Consider the following 18,749-nt stretch of genomic DNA (forward strand, 5'->3'; position numbering starts at 1 on the left):
GTGCAGCCCTAAAAAGCAAAAAAAAAAAAAGAGAGAGAAACAGGGGGGGGCTAGGTTGAAGTAACTAGCCATTCTTTTGAAAATTGAGGCTAAGGTACCATAGATAATAAAATTGGGGAATGTTCTTCAGTTAATCCACCCCCACAAAAAAAAAAATTTTTGCAAATAGTGTTACATTCCCTTATTTCTGAGCTGTACTAGCCACTTCAGCAGAGGCTCTGAGAGCATGGCCCTCCAGGTCCTCAGAGCCCTGGAGGGGCTGAAAATGATGGGAAAGGACCAAGATAGGGGCCTCAAGGTGATACCTCAGACACAGAGAGATCTGGACAGAATCACCAGACAGGTGATCACTGCCAAGAAGCATTAGAACAAATGCTGCAAGGTTAATACACTGCTTCATTCTTCAAAAAAAAAAAAAAGATTTTGTTGAGTAGATTCTTCTTCATTTGTGCTATATACCTTTGAGAATGAATTGTCCAATTTTACATCACAGTGGATCAGTTGAATCTGGAGAAAAGATTCACATAAACATCAGAGAAACAAAAACACCCTACTTCCAGCCTAACTGTAACATTTTCACAAATAAGTCAGAAATATTCTACCATGTGGAATTGTGGCACAAGCTGGGAGAAGTAATATGCCCCAATGCAGCGTACGACTAAAAAAATGTCTCTTTTGATTCAATTTAAAAATTCAGTTTGGGAGATTAGGGTGAGTTTCAATTACCAGAAAATACAAATGTAGAGTAAAATGCCGTGTCACACATGTAGTTCACTTTAAAGCTCAATACATTCAAGTATGAGCCATAAATCATGAGACAATTCCTCAGTAGTACAAGGTTTATTATATTTAGAATGTCATCAGTTCTGTGCTTAAGTTTTCAGCAAGATAGCTGCTGAAATCTGCGTGGCTCTTCCTCTTCTACGTCATTGCTGAATATGTACCCGCATTCCTTTCTTTGAACCTTTCTCAGACACAAGCATAAATTAGGTTGTTCAAATTTTGCCATACCTCTCATCCCTCCTTTCCCTCTCCCACCTAATGCCATTTTGGTCCCTGGGTCCAGATAAGCAGTGATGCATCCCTTTATAAAACTGAGAGGCTTTTTCATAGTCCGCCGTGGGAAGCATCAGTATAAATGAAAGTATCAGTTACATCTTACCTGCTTCCTCCCTGTTAGGTCACCATCATCATCCAAGCATCATTTATTCATGACATGAACTAAACTATTTTAAACTGGAATTATATTTTCAATCCATATAACTATTTAGAATGATGATTTCTAGGGGCATGTCGTTATGCAGAGAAGCTGTTTGGTTTTTGCTTAGTGTTCAATGTTTTCGCTTTAAGAAAAGTTAGTGAGAAAGGATGTTCTCTTAGAAATTGTCCTTTTCACAAACATGTCTTAAGGCTAAAACAAACGAAATCTTAACAAAAGGAAAATAGATTTCCTTACATCATGACATGAACACATTTGATGTCCATCAGGTTTAGCGTTTTCCATTTTGGTCATTTATTATTTGTCTTTCAAAAACAATCCCTTGTTGTAAGACGCTCTGTTATAATGGTCTTGTGTTTCTGAAACCCATCCACCTCTCAGGTGGTGTCCTGAGCCTCATCTGGCCTCTGCTGCTGGAGTGTAGTCTGGTCCTTTTCTTCCCCTGCTTCCTTCCAACCTCTCGGTGGGTGCTAGGCTTATGAGGGATGCTTACAACCAGTTCCTCCCGTCATTTGATAATCAGTCTCTATCTCCCAATCACCAACTCTATCCACACTCTCTGATGTTATCTTCCAGTGTTCGGTCAAGTGTGGCAAAGGCGTCCGTCATCGGACCGTGAGGTGTACCAACCCTCGAAAGAAATGCGTCCTTTCCACCAGACCGCGGGAGGCTGAGGATTGTGAGGATTATTCCAAGTGCTATGTGTGGCGAATGGGTGACTGGTCTAAGGTGAGAATCAATTGAGTGCGTTCTCAGTATTAAGTTTCAGTGATGTCAGCCTTGCCCCCGGGTACCATACCCCACACTGTGAAGTTTAGGGGAGAGAGGGATAGAGGTAAAGATCACAGAAGGGAGAGGTATTATATATCAGGTTCGAATCCTGCCTGTCTGTCCATGGTCACGATCTCTATAAAACTGATGTAAAGAATAAGTAAGATAAAACATATGAAGTACTTAACATCTGGGGCACAAAGGAAGCTCTCAAAACATTCTGTCTGTTATTGTTTTGTTGATACAGTTTTATGCAGAATATTTTTGCCTAAGAGTTACCTAATAAATAGAATACTGTCAGATAAGTGCATTCAGAATATAGTTAAGGAAGATAATGACAGAACTAAACAAAGGGAATTCCCATCTTAATGTGTTAAAGGCATTCTTTTCCCCATTGTTACTTGGGGTTGTATATAGAAGAAATGGAAAGGAACAGAATTCTGAAAGTCCTTTGGTCAAACCAAGTAGACACAGTTTATTTGGCAGGTGAACATTAAGTTTAATCATGATAATAGTAATACTTAAGAATTTTTTTTCTTTTTTCTTTTTTTTACATTTTATTTATTTTTTTTTGTTATTTCCCTAATACAGTTTTTTTTTTTTTTTTTTTTTACTGTACAGCATGGTGACCCAGTTACACATACATGTACACATTCTATTTTCTCATATTATCATGCTCCATCATAAGTGACTAACATAGTTCCCAGCACTACACAGCAGGATCTCATTGCTAATCCATTCGAAAGGCAATAGTTTGCATCTATTAACACCAAGCTCCCAGTTCATCCCACTTGCTCTCCCTCCCCCTTGGCAACCACAAGTCTATTCTCCAAGCCCATGATTTTCTTTTCTGTGGAAAGGTTCCTTTGTGCCATATATTAGATTCCAGATATAAGTGATATCATATGGTATTTGACTTTCTCTTTCTGACTTACTTCACTCTGGATGAGAGTTTCTAGTTCCATCCATGTTGCTGCAAATGGCATTATTTCGTTCCTTTTTATGGCTGAGTAGTATTCCATTGTGTATATATAACACTTCTTCATAATCCAATCATCTGTTGATGGACATTTTGGTTGTTTCCATGTCTTGGCTATTGTGAATAGAGCTGCAATGAACATGCAGGTGCATGTGTCTTTTTCAAGGAAAGTTTTGTCCGGATACATGCCCAAGAGTGGGATTGCTGGGTCATATGATTGTTCTGTGTCTAGATTTCTAAGGTCCCTCCATACTGTTCTCCATAGTGGTTGTACCAGCTTATGTTCCCACCAACAGTGCAGAGGTTCCCTTTTCTCCACACCCCCTCCAGCATTTGTTATTTGTGGATTTATTAATGATGGCCATTCTGACTGGCGTGAGGTGGTATCTCATGGTAGTTTTGATTTGCATTTCTCTAATAATCAGTGATGTTGAGCATGTTTTCATGTGCTTGTTGGCCATCTGTACAAGCGCCTCATACATGGCTTATAGAAAACAGCACACATATTCACTCTACAAAGTATTAATAAACCCCATGTTTTAAGATAAAATTCTGATCCTATCTGGGTGAAAACATCTGTCCAAGTACTAGTTTTCAGAAATGTTAAGTACTAATCAAATGGTCCCCTGTACTTGCTCCACTCAGGTGTGGTATTATATACTTGTTATCATGGAATCAAAGTTCTAGGGCTTAGAAGAGACATAATAAACCCATTCCCCTTCTCTGTTATTTTATAAATGGAAATAAAAGTGATAGTTGCCAGGACATGGAAGGGAGCAGTGGTAACTATTGATAAATAACCCTAAAGAGTATTGTAGAAGAAATATTTTCCTTGTACAGTGCCCTGGGGTTAACTAGCCTCCTCAAGATTAGCCAAAAAGAAATCCATGATAAATCTATTTTCTTATAATTATTCATGCCTTTCCTCTCTACTAAACGTTGGCCTAGTAACATCGAATATGATTTCACAGTGAACTACATACTCTTTCCACAGCTTAGAACATTTACAGTTTCCACTGGGACTCTAAAGCCTGCCTTTGTAAACAAGGTAAATCCACCCCTGGCTGCAGAATTAGGGACTATTCAGCCCAATCCATCCAGCTTTTCACTGGTGAACCATGTCAGGAAACCGTACATCCAGAGGAACCAACTTTGGGACAAAAGAGAATGCCACCTTAACCGCACATAGTGTCTTTCATGTTCAGGGTTTATGTTTCCCTAATTCTGAGAGGGAAATAGAGGTGCGTGATAAGACTGTGGCTTGGACGTCAAGGAACATGGGGACACTTAGGACTGCCTCCTGGAGCAGATGAGCTGAGTGGTTAAGCCACTGAATACCTCTTTCCTTGAGGGCGAAATAAGGAAAATAGACACCACCATTGTTTTCAAGATGTTTTTCTGTTAACACTTTGTTTGGCGCGAAAGGTAATCAACTAGCTTGAGGAAATGGAAGGGCTTTCTTGAAGGGGGCAGGATCACCTCTTGCTCCATTTCAGGGGCAGAAACTCAGCGTTTGTTTATTTTGACTCATCAAATCCTCGATGTTTTCCTTAAAGGAAATCTGCTTTAAGAGAAAGTTTTAAAACTACTAGAATACCTGAGGTATATTTTTCCCACATTATTAATTTTAATAGAAAGATTCTAAGTGATAAATGTTAACCTCTAGTGAACTACAAAAAAACAAACAAAAACAAAAAACAAAAAACACAGCCTGTTAGTGCAAAAAAAAGAAGATCCAGTCTTTCTGGTGATTGATTACATAGAACTCTAAGTGCCCACATTGCTGCATATGGAAATATAGCTAGCAAATCCTGTTTTTGTGACATACACTATTACTATTGATTAACAAATGTGCCTATTAGGTGGCCTCTGGTCAGATCTTAAGCAAAGTCAAAATTAACTGGGGAGATTAGAGAAAACATTGATTTTGGTTTTCCGTACTAAGCCTGAAAAAAATTTTTTTCAATTTTACCACAATTTGCATGTGTGTAGTTTATAAATATGCTTGTATTGAATTATTTCAAATTGGTTTTGTTATGTTCCTACATTGCTACCTAGCTCGACAAGCCTTTTCGAGTAAGGAAAGTCAGGGATAGCACTAAGAAAATACGCATTTTTACACCATGACTTTGAACCTTTGTTGGTCGGCCTTTTTGTTTGCTTATGTAGACGATCCAGGTATGTTGCATTTTCTGTTCTCTTTGTGTGAAGATTTCTGCCCTTTTCCTTTAAGCTGCTTTCTCTTTGTTCTGTTTATGGCTGAGGTTTCAACATAGCAGATTCAAACAGCATGCACAAATTAAAGCCAGTTGCTCCATGTGAACTTTATTGGTTTCTCCCTTCCTGTTTTACTCCTAAAATATCACTTTCATGTTAAAATGAGGACCATCCCAAAATAATTACAGAGAAAAGGAATAGTGCTGTGATTATTGTTCCAATGATCAAAGTATTCATAGAAGAAGCACCTAGATCTCTTATTCAAATCAGCTGTGTTCCTGAAGGAAGAACACAAACAAGATGTGTGCAGTTATGGGTCTATTTCCATGCACCTCTGAAGTCAATTAATCTGTTTCATTCCAATTCTACTAATGTTTTTCAACTCTTCATATACCTAAGTGAATTTAAGATTAAAGCCCTGTGTTGGCTTTCATCGGGATTATTCAAGGAACTGTTCATAAAGTCTAGCTCTGAAATCCTGTTCCTGTCTCAATAATATGGATGAATACTAGAGAATCCATTAAAATATGTATATTCTCAGTTTTTCCCACTCTCTCAAGGCCATTGACCACTAATGAGCCAATGTAAAATTGGTTACATGGAAGCTTACGAAGAATATAGCTTATGCCTCTAACTGTGTCTACTGCGTTTGTATCAGCCTGTATGATTTCTAGCATTTATGTTTTTGGTGTTTTCATGTAAACAATGGGAAAATTGCTCTCAACTTGAGAAGGAAAATTATAGATCCAGGTATACTCCAAGAGAAAAATCGCCCGTCGTGAAATTGTTACCTCTGATTTCTAAGTAGATATGACACAGAGTATATTAAACAATGTTATTGTTTATTCCTTGGGACTAGAAAGTTGGCAAAAATAGGACCCGAACTTTGCCTTTGCTTTGCCCTGGCTTGGGTTAACCATTGATGTAATCATGTCACATTCTGATATAGCTATGGCCTAAGGGTCTTTCCTGGGATAGGACAGCAAAACATCACTGATATGTTTCCTGGCAGTATAAATAAATCTCTATTTACTCCTTTAAGCTTTACAAAACGTGGAACACGGACTTGAAAAAAACAACATAGTCTCTTAAGTTTAATGAAACGCCATATTTTCTGGCTGAATTTGACCTTTCAGCCTTTATTTGACCTTCTAAAACTTCTGGTTTTCAGTATTAGCGGCCAGTAGAGGAGCAAATAAAAGAATAATGGTTTATCCACAGAATGTGGTCCTTCATGAAGCTTTTATAGAGTTAACTTTTCCATGCAGTATAAGTACATGGTTTCTACTTCTTTAAGTATAAAGATAAAACACCTCGGAATCGCACATAATCTTGATTTAGTCTTAGAGTCAATTTATACTCTGCACTTTGAACTTAGTTTAGTCCTCTAAAATTCTAGGAAATGAGAATCTTTGGCCACATATCAGAGTGTGACATGATGAATAGATTTTCTGATAAGAGTTTACGAGTCTTTGGTGATAATTCAGGATAATGCTGGAAGCGCAAGAAATCATTCTCAACGATTTAATTATACAGGTGGTAGGGGAGAACTTTGTTTAGAAATAGTAAATATAAAGCTTGCAGTGTAGTGAGTCATTTTTAACTTCTCCTGCCAAAGGAAACAACAACTGTATTCCGTATATTCATCTGAATAGAAGGGGCTTCTAAAAACTAAGGTAAGTTTTTTTCTAATGAATAGGACAATTACATCAGATGAATACATGCTTTCTAACTATAAAATTTGGATTTAAGTTAGCAATTCCACTTAAATTACTAGTAAATCATTTTCCTGGTAAATCTTCTCTAGTTCCAGGTAGTTACAAATCTTATAATGGCATTTCACAATAATTTTTTCCATTTTCTCTGAAAACAAAGTTGTGGCTAAAACTCACATCGTCTTGATGCTTCATAATTTACTTTCGTAACTATGAAAGACCTGCACGTATCTGGATTATTTCTAGTAAAAATAATTTTCTTAATACACATACTTTGGATGTTATTGGAATCCATCTGATATATTGCTTAGGACTCTGTAATAACTATAGACAAATAAGTGTTCTTTTTCCTAACTAGTTAGCACTCTAATTTTTTAAGAGAAGCCCAAAAAGAATCTTAAATTAATTGTGTACATTTTGCCAGGTTTCGAATTGTGCTTTGTGTGATCAAGATTTATAACCTTTCAGTGTCCTCGTATTGCATAATTATCAAATTAAAGCAGTTCATAATGGTCAAGTGCAAGATCAAAGAAACAAGGTCATGAAAGGTTCTTCACTGACATACTTGTGTAGAAAGACGAATGGAAGATTTATTACTTTGTCGTTTTGCATTTTGCCTTTATACAAATTGGGCAGTAGTCAATGTAAGTGGCTTGGTTTGCACATTTCACCTGTCCCTGAAAAAAAAAAAAATTCTTTTATTTTTTCCTCTTTCTTATAGTGGATTCCTAGAGAAAGAGATCATGTGCAAAATATTTGAAGTTCTGGATAAGTTAATCGGCTACTCCCAAATCACACAGGGTCCTTGGTCTGATGAAATGCCTTCTATTTTCTACACAGAGGCTCGTCCCTCCTTAAAATTAACCTTGACAATGGTAATTGTGACTTAGCACCACTGGTAGGAAATTGTGAATAATTGCAAAAGACATTTCTCTCCCCTGAAGGGAAATTCAGGAATCATTGAAAGAAACTTAAAGAAACAAAACTTGATCAAGTGATCAAGAATATTCTAAAATAAGCGACTAGGTGATACCACGTTTTTAATCATACATCATACATGCCTGTGTTCAATGCAGTGTTTCTGTGTTAAATCAAAAGGAAAAAAACTCAGAACCAAAAATCACAAAGAAGAGGTTCCTTGTTACCCGGTGTCCTGGCTGGGACCTTAGGACTGTGGATTCCTACATGCCTGGACTGACCCAGTGCTGCATACGCCCACCCCAATTTAAATCAACTAGCAGGACCTTTCAGAATCCAAATGAGGATCTATACGGTTTAATAACAACTAAACTTCCTGAGTTGTTACAGGGTCGACGAGGGAAGTTCAATCACTTGTTAGAAGGATCTCCCATTCAAATTTAAATAAATAATTAGCGGGACAGCAAATAACCAAATTAAATGTAAAAATAGAAAATGTTAAGTATATTCCAAAGCTAGAGAAAAAAAAGGAATGAAATGAGAATAGCTATGGAGGAACTAGAGATCGATTAGAAAAAATCAGCATTTACTGAAGACCTGAATGTCATCATTTTTATGAGACTAAATTCATGTTAATTTATGAAATCTTCAGACTCGCATTCCCCAAATTACGTTCCATCCAAAACTGGTCCCTTGGGATATACTCTCCATGTATGAGAAATCCTCAAATAAAGAGTAAGCCAATACTCTTTGTTGTAGGAATTTTCAGATCCTTTAACATTCTTCTGAATGCTGCAAATCTCAAAGAGAGACTATAGTATTTCTCTTTTTTTTTTCCTTTTACTAAAGATCTCTTTTATAGAGCATGTAGCTAATTTATTATTTAGTGTGACACACTTTAAGAAAGCTTACATGATTCAAATTTCAAAGACTACTTTTATAAATTTTTTTTCTAGCTAGAGAAACTTTGTAGAATGAAACCAAACTGAAATAATCTGTAATCCAGAAAACTGTTTTTGAGATGTATTAGCATTTCTATTCAGAATTAATTTCTAATTGTATCTACAAGTTAATTGATATTTGGAAAAGATAATTGCTTATCATTTTTGTAATTATAAATATTCTCATAAGACAGGAAAATCTGAGCAGCTACCCCATAAACAAATATGAATCTATCATAATGAATTATTTTTTAAAATTTTATTCGAGTATAGCTGATTTACAATGTTATGTTAGTTTCAGGTGTACAGTAAAGCAAATCAGTTATACATATTCACATATCCATTCTTTTTGTCAACATAGATTATGACAGAATATTGAGTAGACCTCTCTGTGCTATACAGTAAGTCCCTGTTAGTTATATTTAATTGTATGTATATGCTAATCCCATCCTCCTGATTTATCCCCCACACACAGTTTCCACTTTGGTAACCATAGGTTTAGTTTTGAAATCTATGAGTTTGTTTCTGTTTTATAAATGAGTCATTTTGTATCTTTTTTATTAGATTCAACACGTAAGTGATAGCATATGATGTTTGTCCTTCTCTGATTTACTTCACTTAGTATGATAACTCTAGGTCCATCCATCTTGCTGCAAATGGCATTAATTAGGTTTTTCATGGCTGAATAATATTCCATTCTATCTATGCATCGTCGCTTCTTTATCCATTTATCTGTTGACAGACATTTAGGTTGCTTCCATATCTTGGCAGTTGTAAATAGTGCTGCAGTAAACATTTGGGTGCATGTGTCTTTTTGAATCATAGTTTTCCCTGGATATATGCCGAAGACTGGGATTGCTGGATCATATGGTAGTTTTATATTTTCTTTTTGGAGAAACCTCCATACAGTTTTCTACAGTGGTTGCATCAGCTTACCTTCTCACCAACAGTGTTGGAGGGTACCCTTTTCTCCTCATGCTCTCTTGCATTTATTGTTTGTAGACTTTTTGATGATAGCTATTATGACTGATGTGAGGTGGTACCTTATAGTTTTGATTTGCATTTATTTAATAATTAGTGATGTTGAGCATCTTTTCATGTGCTTTTTGTCCACCTGTCTTCTTTGGAGAAGTGTTTGTTTATATCTTCTGACAATTTTTTGATTGGGTTGTTTGTTTGTTTCACAATAAAGCTGTGTGAGATATTTGTATGTCAGTTACTTCGTTATCAGAGACTTTCTCCCATTCTGTTGTATTTTCATTATTGTTTTTTATGGTTTCCTTGCTGTTATTTTTTTATAGTTTCCTTGTAGAAACATTTAAGTTTAATTAGGGCCCATTTGTTCATTTTTTTTCATTACTCTAGGAGGTGGATCAAAAAAGATATTGCTGCAATTTATGTTAAAGAGTGTTCTGCTTATGTTTTCCTCTGTTTTGTCTGTTGGTTCACTCAGTGAATCAAAGAAATCAAAGATTGTAGACTTGGCTTTAAATATATAAAATTGAAGATTTCTCTTGTGAGGTAGTGGGTTAAGGATCCAGCATTGTCACTGCAGTGGCTCAGGTTGCTATCGTGTCATGGGTTTGACCCCTGGCCTGGGAACTTCCACATGCCATGGGCATGAACAAAAAAAATAAATGAACATGTGAACATTGAGATAACATATCCCAAGATATTCTAAAGAAGAGATACTTTGCATTTTAGGGAAATTTACTTTGAAAATACACTTCCCTCTCTGTAAGCTGTTCATACTAAAGAAATTACTCAATGATAAGTAAGATGCTTTTTCTCAAGAAAGATTTTCTATTATGTTGTTTAGATACATCCACCACCAAGCATTTACTCTTGCTACTCATCATTCTATCTGAAAAAGATAGCTGTTTTCTAAACCAGGCACAAAATCCCCACAATGTTGGCTATCGCATTGTTTTGTCTCTGTGTCTTTGCACTGCCAGAGAATGGGACATTTTTTTGCATTGTTATCATTTTTATTTTTAAGATCTCCTGAGAGTCTTATCTGTTGCCTTGGATATATATAAAAATATTGAATTTCCAAAATGTTCAAATTGCTTAAGGTAGTCAAATACATTTGGCTGGTATGATTGAACATAGCAGAAATATATTAGCTTTTAAAAAATGAGGCATACATACTATGTGTGTATGTCTACTACCTCAAGAAAACTGTAATGTAGAGAGATTGAAGTAGTGTTTTTATTATATGTGTATGCATATGGTATGTGTGTATGTATATATAATGTGTGTTTCATATGTTCATATATATGTATAACTATTATAAAGAGATATAAGAACATGTGTTTAACATCCTTTGGATTGGAAAATAAGAGATAATCTTTTTTAATCTACAGGACTTAAAAATACTGTCTTCCTAACAGATCCTTGAAAAATCACTAGACTCTTAAAATAATGGTATCAGTGCTTTCATGTTACAGGCCATCTATAATTTCATCTCCTACACCATACCTGAAAGTTTTTCAGAAAATAGATGTCATTGAGTTGAAAATTACTCTCAATGTTCTTTTAGAGGATGGAGCATGGAGCATAGCAAAACTCATTTCAGGGACATCGAACTTCCGTAAGTAGGGCAGAGGAGGAGTTTCACATAAAAATAGAATGAAATTTGATAACTGTTATAAAATGACAGTCAGTAGTCTTAGCATGGAATGTTTTTTACTTAGAAGTCATAAAGAATATGTTCATCACATAACACAGGTTATCTAGAGATAGACAAAACCAAATTACCAGGACGATCAGAAGAACATGTATATAATGCATGAAAAAATATGCAGTGTTCAGCCAGTTAGAAAGACATCCTGTGGATGTGACGTGTACTGGAGGGGAAAATTAGTTTAGTAATTTCTGCCCTGGTTCTGCCTCAGGCTGAGGGAGTGGCACTCCAGCATCCACGCAGCCACAGTACAACCTGCATCGACCTTGGATGCAGAAGAACAGTTCCTTAGACTCCCTAATCTCCATCACCCCTTCTGTAATATATGCCAAAGCACCTGTCTCTCTGAATTTCAAAATGCTCTTAACTAAGCAAGGAAAACTAACAGTCCAGGGTCAATGATGTGTGTAGTCCAAGGAAAAATACTTTGAGCTACTGAAAATGACTGATTTACCTTAGGAGACCAAACACAAATAGAATGGATTAGAAGAATATGCATTTATAACCTTATTTCCTATATGCAGAATATGTATGAGTCCACATAGTATAAGAAATAAAACTAACCCACCTTTTAGAAATAAAGACACACACGCAACTTTAGGGCTCAGTGGCAACAGGAGAGAAGAGGGCTGAGGGATGCCCTGGGGGCTGCCATACAAAGGGAGCAGATGCCACTGTATTCTGCCCAGTTGTTTCCACATATGTTTCCCTGTACGACCTCTAGATTGGAGGTTATCAAGCTTTTCGTTATCATTTTGATAAGTGAAAAAAAATGGCATCGTATTTTGAAATATACCCATCATTGGACTCAACAGTCCCATTGTCATAAAAGTTCCTTATAAGACATTCTCACATAATTTGCCAACTATATATATGAAGATGCTCATTGCAGCCTTGTTTGGGACAGCAAACATTCAGAAACAACCCACATATCCATTAACTAGTTACATAAATCATCATTCTGAGTTTAAACTATGGAATACTGTAGTTTTTTAAAGTCTGATTATATGCTGATGAGGAAATTTCTCCAAGATCTACTATTAAGCATGTAAAAATTATGCAGAAGAGTTAGATGGTGTGAATTAAAGTTAGTCACATGCATTCTTTTTTATACATATGGAAACTTTTCTGTACAGACATACAAAGAACAGTGTATTTGAATTACCTTGAAGGAAAGGATCTTCTGTGCTTACAATTTTCCTTTTAATTTTGTAAACGTGTTGACAGTTTCTGTCTGAAATTAAAAGAAAGCTCTTTCTTAATACCTAACTTTTTTTGTGTGTGTGGCTTTTTGTCCTTTTTATTAGGTCCGCACCCATGGCATATGGAGGTTCCCAGGCTAGGGGTCCAATCAGAGCTGGAGCTGCCGGCCTACGCCACAGCCACAGCCACAGCCACAGCCACACCAGATCCAAGTCACGTCTGTGACCTCCACCACAGCTCACAGCAACGCCAGATCCTTAACCCACTGAGTGAGGCCAGGGATCGAACCCGCAAGCTTGTGGTTCCTCGTCAGATTCATTTCCACTGCGCCACAATGGGAACTCCAATACTTAACATTTTTTAGACTGCAGCATCAAAAATGATCGATGTCATGGATATGGAGAAATGCTAAGAGAATATTACAGAATTTCTAGGGAGGGGAGAAGATTTGGTAAGTTAGGGAATTGATGAGATAACTTATGTATGGAGTCAGACAGCCCTGGGTTTGGATTCTGAATTTTCTGCCAGACACATTACTGAATCCAAATGAAATAATTTATGTAAAGTTGCTAGCAAAGTGTGCGATACACATGAACTCAATAAATGCTGACTCTTTGTATCGTAGTGTCAGTAGAGATGGAAGAAATGGTTGGCTTGGAGAAATTGTTATGAGGTTAAAATGAACAGAAGTGGGGGGATTGTCTGTGGGGAAGGTGAGAAGGAAGGAGGTTTTAATGTGTTTATAGGGAATCCCAGGTTAGCTCTCTGGTCAGACCAACTTGTGTGGATAGTGGTTCTGTGTTAAAAGATAGGAAACCCTAGAAAAGAATCAAGTGGAGGGAGAAGGTTTATGAATGATAATTTGAACTGTGTTTCATGTGCCAGTCAAAGAATTAAATATTGGCCTCAGGTAGATCAGAGGAGGGGTGCGCCATGAAAATGCACATTTTGGAATCATCAGTATGTAGGTAGTGTTGACTTTTTTTTTTTTTTTTTTTTTTTTTGCTATTTCTTGGGCCACTCGGGCGGCATATGGAGGTTCCCAGGCTAGGGGTCGAATCGGAGCTGTAGCCACCAGCCTACACCAGAGCCACAGCAACGTGGGATCCGAGCCGCGTCTGCAACCTACACCACAGCTCATGGCAACGCCGGATCCTTAACCCACTGAGCAAGGGCGGGGACTGAACCCGCAACCTCATGGTTCCTAGTCGGATTCGTTAACCACTGCGCCACGACGGGAACTCCAACATTTTAAAGTTTAAGCGTAGCTGAGGAGGGAGTGGAGACGGGGAAGAAAAACCTGCAACCTTGAGAAACTCCCACCTTTGAAGGCACGTGAGAAAAAAAAGCAACTGCTAGCAAAAGAGACTGAAAAAAAGAGTATTCAGAGAACTAGGAGGAAACATCATGAGAAGCAAGAGAAGAAAGTATGTTTAAGAATGTTCATTGAAATGGAGCCACGGTTAGAGGGATTTGCAGGAGGTGGGGGCGGTTGCTTTTCTTTATTCTCAAAAGTTAGCTACTCTAAGACTCTGCCAATGGCATTTCCATGTTTCCTCAAATCTTGTACTTTTTTTTTTTTTTTTTTTTTTTGTCTTTTTTGTCTTTTTGCTATTTCTTGGGCCGCTCCCACGGCACATGGAGGTTCCCAGGCTAGGGGTCGAATCGGAGCTGTAGCTGCCGGCCTACACCAGAGCCACAGCAACTCGGGATCCGAGCCGCGTCTGCGACCTACACCACAGCTCACGGCAACGCCGGAACCTTGACCCACTGAGCAAGGGCAGGGATCGAACCCGCAACCTCATGGTTCCTAGTCGGATTCGTTAACCACTGCGCCATGACGGGAACTCCGAATCTTGTACATTTAAAAAACTAAGGTTCTCCTTTTATTTCTTCAAACGGTATCTCACTCTGCGTTTCCTTTTACTTGAAAACTGTCAAGACCATCTTCCCGGATGCCCAGGCGGAAGCTGCCCTTGGCATTTCCATACACAGGCAGAGTTTTGCCCGGTTGCTCTTCACTCCCAGTGTTAGTGTAGTCCTTATTTTTTCACTAGGACTAGAGCAGTCATTTCTCATATGCTTCCTTACCCCCACAGTCCTCTCTCACAGATCCATCCGTTCACAGGGATGACCTCATCACTCTGCCTTAGGGTCCAGATGTTTCCAGAGCCTGTCATTGGCTTTGCTGTTAACTCGCAGATACTCATTCTGACATTCAAAGCTTCCTATTTTCTGCTCCTAACTACCTGTCTAGAACTGCCTCATTATTCTTATTAATTCATTTCTTCCACTAAGCTTAGGCCTGAACAGTCTGTACTCCTGCAATCTCCACATCTTTTGTGTAAACGTCTCTTTGCCAAGAATGTGGTTTTTTCCAACTATCCAAAAGTCCTTTAAAGACCAGTTCAAGTACCCAATTTCCCCACTAAATAGCAAAATCTGTTTGCACTTATGGAGGACGTTAATTTTTCTCAATTGTTTATTGCGTGATATTGTTGCTCTTTCATTAAGATTGTCTTAATTAACCCTTTACCCTTCTCACTCTTTGCTGAGTGACCAGATAATTCATTGCACTGTGTTCGGTGATGTTTGTTGAGTAAATGATTGCTTAAACTTTCTCATCAAGTAAGCAAAAAATGTATTGCTTATCTAAGCATTGTATTTCTTTTCTTCTGATCCATTTCATTGTTCTGACCCTAATTCTGTAACAACTGCAATGTTTCACATATTTTACCACAAAAGAATAACTAGCTTATCTTTCTCCAGGAAAACTAAGGTGTCCTATATAATTTTGTGTCAACATGACTCTCTTGACCTTTTCCTGTATGGTATATCAAAGTACTTGAAAATGTGATTTTTTTTAAAAAAAAAATAAATCCATGCTGATTCAAATAACATGTTATTTAAGCCAAAAAGGTGCTTAAGATTGAGCTTCAAGGAAGCTGGCAGGCTTCCAGCTTGCAATGCAAAAAGAAGCTTCCAAGAAGCTTCTTTTGCATTTTCTTGAGTTCATTTGGCTGGAACACCTGACATCAGGTATTGCCTCGCCTAGAAGGAAAGCAATGAATGAAAGCAAAGCATGCTTAAGAAGTTTCTCTGTGAAGTGGCAAATACTTCATTTATTTCAGGTAGGAATAAGTTAAAGGTAACTATATAATGTTCTCTCTGCTATTCTAAATCCATACTTTATGTATTAAAGACAAACAAAACACACACTTCTTAGACCTCCTGTCATATTGCAGCAGAAACAAATCCAACTAGGAACCATGAAGTTGCGGGTTCAATCCCTGGCCTCGCTCATTGGGTTAAGGATCCAGCGTTGCCATGAGCTGTAGTATGGGTCACAGACACTGCTCAGATGTGGCGTGACTGTGGCTATGGCATAGGCCAGCAGCTGTAGCTCCGATTAGACCCCCTAGCCTTAGCCTGGGAACCTCCATATGCCATGGGTGCAGCCCTAGAAAAGCAAAAAGCAAAAAAAAAAAAACAAACAAACAAACAAAAAAACCAAAAACAAAAACAGCACTTCTCTAACATGGCTTCTGAAAGAGCTCTGATCCATTTTTGACACGGAATTGTGGGACCAGACCTGGAAAGTATTTTATTTGACAAGGAAGTTCCATCACTGTCTTTTCCAGACAGGGTGAAAGATGTTTCATGGGGAGGATAGTGATAGAAGAGTCTTGAGAGTCTTTTTTCACCTCTGCAACATCCTCTGATTCATAGGCTCAGCACTGACAGAATTGCAACTATGCCCAAAACTCTGTGTTTATTAATTGCTTCTTAATGCAAAACATCTTCTTTTATTCCATCATTGTGGGGATCAGTGTGTACTTTGATTTAAAAAAAATGATTGAGGAGATTATTACGACCTTTCCGAACATATTCAGTTCTCTGCTGATCATTCATAAGCAATCTGCTTGATTTTTGCCACACGCATTTCCTTGATTTGCACTATCTGCAAACATGTTCATTAAAGAGACAAAAATAGTTTGCACGTAAAACCAAACGATGATTTAATTAAAGGCATATGCAAAAAAATCCTCAAGTGTCTGACCTCTAGGAATAGATTCAATCCCAAATGCCCATGTGTTAAATAAAGCAGATGAACTACTTTAAAAAGACGTTGAAACACTGACCAAAATAAATAGCAAATCCTGAAAAACAAACCTAACTTTTGTTCCTGAGTATGCTTGTTTCACACTCACTTTATTAAAAAGTTGAAAGATGGAACTGCCAAACATATACATAAATGAATAGGAATGCTGTGCTAATAATTTCCAGTAGAAGTCATCACTTAGTTTCCTTACGAGGTCCACTCCGCTGCGAATGCTACTTCCCTCGTGTTAAACCACTTTGGAATAATCCATTTATTCCCAAAGACAAATTCTCCAAGTCAGTGCTGTTAACCTTCTTATATTGGCACTTATCATTACAAATTATATCGGGTTCTAGAAGATTGTCTATTATATTGGTTTCAAAAAAGTGAACTCTGTTTGCCAGTGACAATTTTCTCTTAATTTAGGAATTCCTATTTCTTACAGAGGCCAGCTGGAAATGAATAAAGCATTACAGAGCCTTCCTTAGCTGTTGGCCTGGAGAATACACACTTGCTCCAAAATATATATCTTTGGCACAGTCTAGAAGGAAGGAATCTTGGGTAATCTCTGTCCTAGCCAAGTGTGAGAATTATTATTTTTAACCCCTGAATACACTGAAATTGGGGTGTGGGGGGTGTTCAAGGATTTAAAAGCAGGCTAGTGTTACTTTAGTTATATTTGTTATCCCAAAAGACTTCAAATAAATACCGTGTAGTAGTAATTTTACTAGTGAGTTTTCTGCCTCTTTGGTATAATGTTTAAGAGGACTTTTTATAGGACTTAGGACTTGCAGAGTTTTACAATTTAACTTTGGAGTTTAACATGCACAGATTGATAGTTCCATAAACTCACTGGCAAGCTAGTTGATTTAGCCTAAATGTACAAATTTACTTAAACTGTAGTGTCCCAGTTGGTTCCCAAATCTGGGTTATCCAGATATTCAGAGTAATGAATAACTAACACCGAAACAGTGTCTTTGTGATTATTCTGAGGTCCTGCAAGGAAAGGTAGAAACTGATATTTAACCACTAATTTTAAAGTTTGGTATTTTGGAGTTCCGTTGTGACGCAGCGGAAAGGAATCTGACTGGGAACCATGAGGTTGCGGGTTTGATTCCTGGCCTTGCTCAGTGGGTTGAGGATCTGGCGTTGCCGTGAGCTGTGGTGTATGTAGGTCACAGATGCGGCTCAGATCTGGCGTTGCTGTGGCTCTGGCATAGGTCGGCAGCTACAGCTCTGATTAGACCCCTAGCCTGGGAACCTCCATATGTTGCTAGTGGGGCTCTAAAAGGACCAAAAACAAAAAGAAAAAAGGAAAAAAAAAAAGTTTGGTATTTTACCATAGGATCCCAATACCTAAGCCTAGATGTGAAAGTCTTTTGTAGCTTCAAGTTGCAAAATCACATATGTGGGGAGTTTCCTTGTGGTACAGTGGGTTAAGGATCCAGCATTATTACTGCAGCAACTAGGGTCGCTGCTGTGGTGCAGATTTGATCCCTGGCCCGGAAACTTCCACATGCCACGGGTGCAGCCAAGAACAGCAACGACAAAAAAAGATCATGTGTGCAGAAGAGATGTGTTTGCTCTCAGAACCCATGGAGCACAGAAACAACACGTGAGTCAGAGATCAGCGGAAAGAATGAGTGTCTCTTTTCTACATAGGGGAGTGGTTAAGAGATATTTATGGACATTCCATTTACAAAGGGTTCTTAAGCGAAATTAAATTGTCCAGAAGTACATAGGTTACTTCTTGCACAAAACCAACAAAAAAGAATGACGTTCTTGAGAATTTGACGGAGGCAGGATACCAAGTGGATTATATCACGAGCCCTTATGGATAGTCCCACATGATTCATGAATTTTCCACGAGAGAATTTTGCACTTTACAAAGGTGGATTCAAACAGTGCTGTGAACGAGCGTTGAGAACATCCTAAAATCATGGTTACTATTCTCATCCTTTATTTTGACACTTGAAAAATTTGTAGTTAGCTGTTTAT

At 37.7% G+C, this 18,749-nt stretch overlaps 1 protein-coding gene across 9 annotated transcripts in view; it reads left to right on the forward strand.

The window, feature by feature from the left end:
• Positions 1-18,749, forward strand: part of ADAMTS19 (ADAM metallopeptidase with thrombospondin type 1 motif 19) — a 467,308-nt gene that overhangs the window by 435,076 nt on the left and 13,483 nt on the right. For all 9 annotated transcript variants that reach the window (XR_014838760.1, XM_085014505.1, XM_085014501.1 and 6 more), the window contains one exon: positions 1,796-1,948. Coding sequence is in view for 8 of the 9 variants with exons in the window: in XM_085014505.1 (XP_084870631.1) it covers positions 1,796-1,948 (153 nt within the window). In the remaining variant the exon portion in view is untranslated. The remainder of the gene's footprint in view (positions 1-1,795; positions 1,949-18,749) is intronic.

This window comes from Sus scrofa, chromosome 2 (genome assembly GCF_054392235.1).
Source record: "Sus scrofa isolate SSC_HxYL_T2T_F1_AM1 chromosome 2, Sscrofa_HxYL_maternal_Yorkshire_Landrace_v2.0, whole genome shotgun sequence".
Classification (NCBI taxonomy): domain Eukaryota; kingdom Metazoa; phylum Chordata; class Mammalia; order Artiodactyla; family Suidae; genus Sus; species Sus scrofa.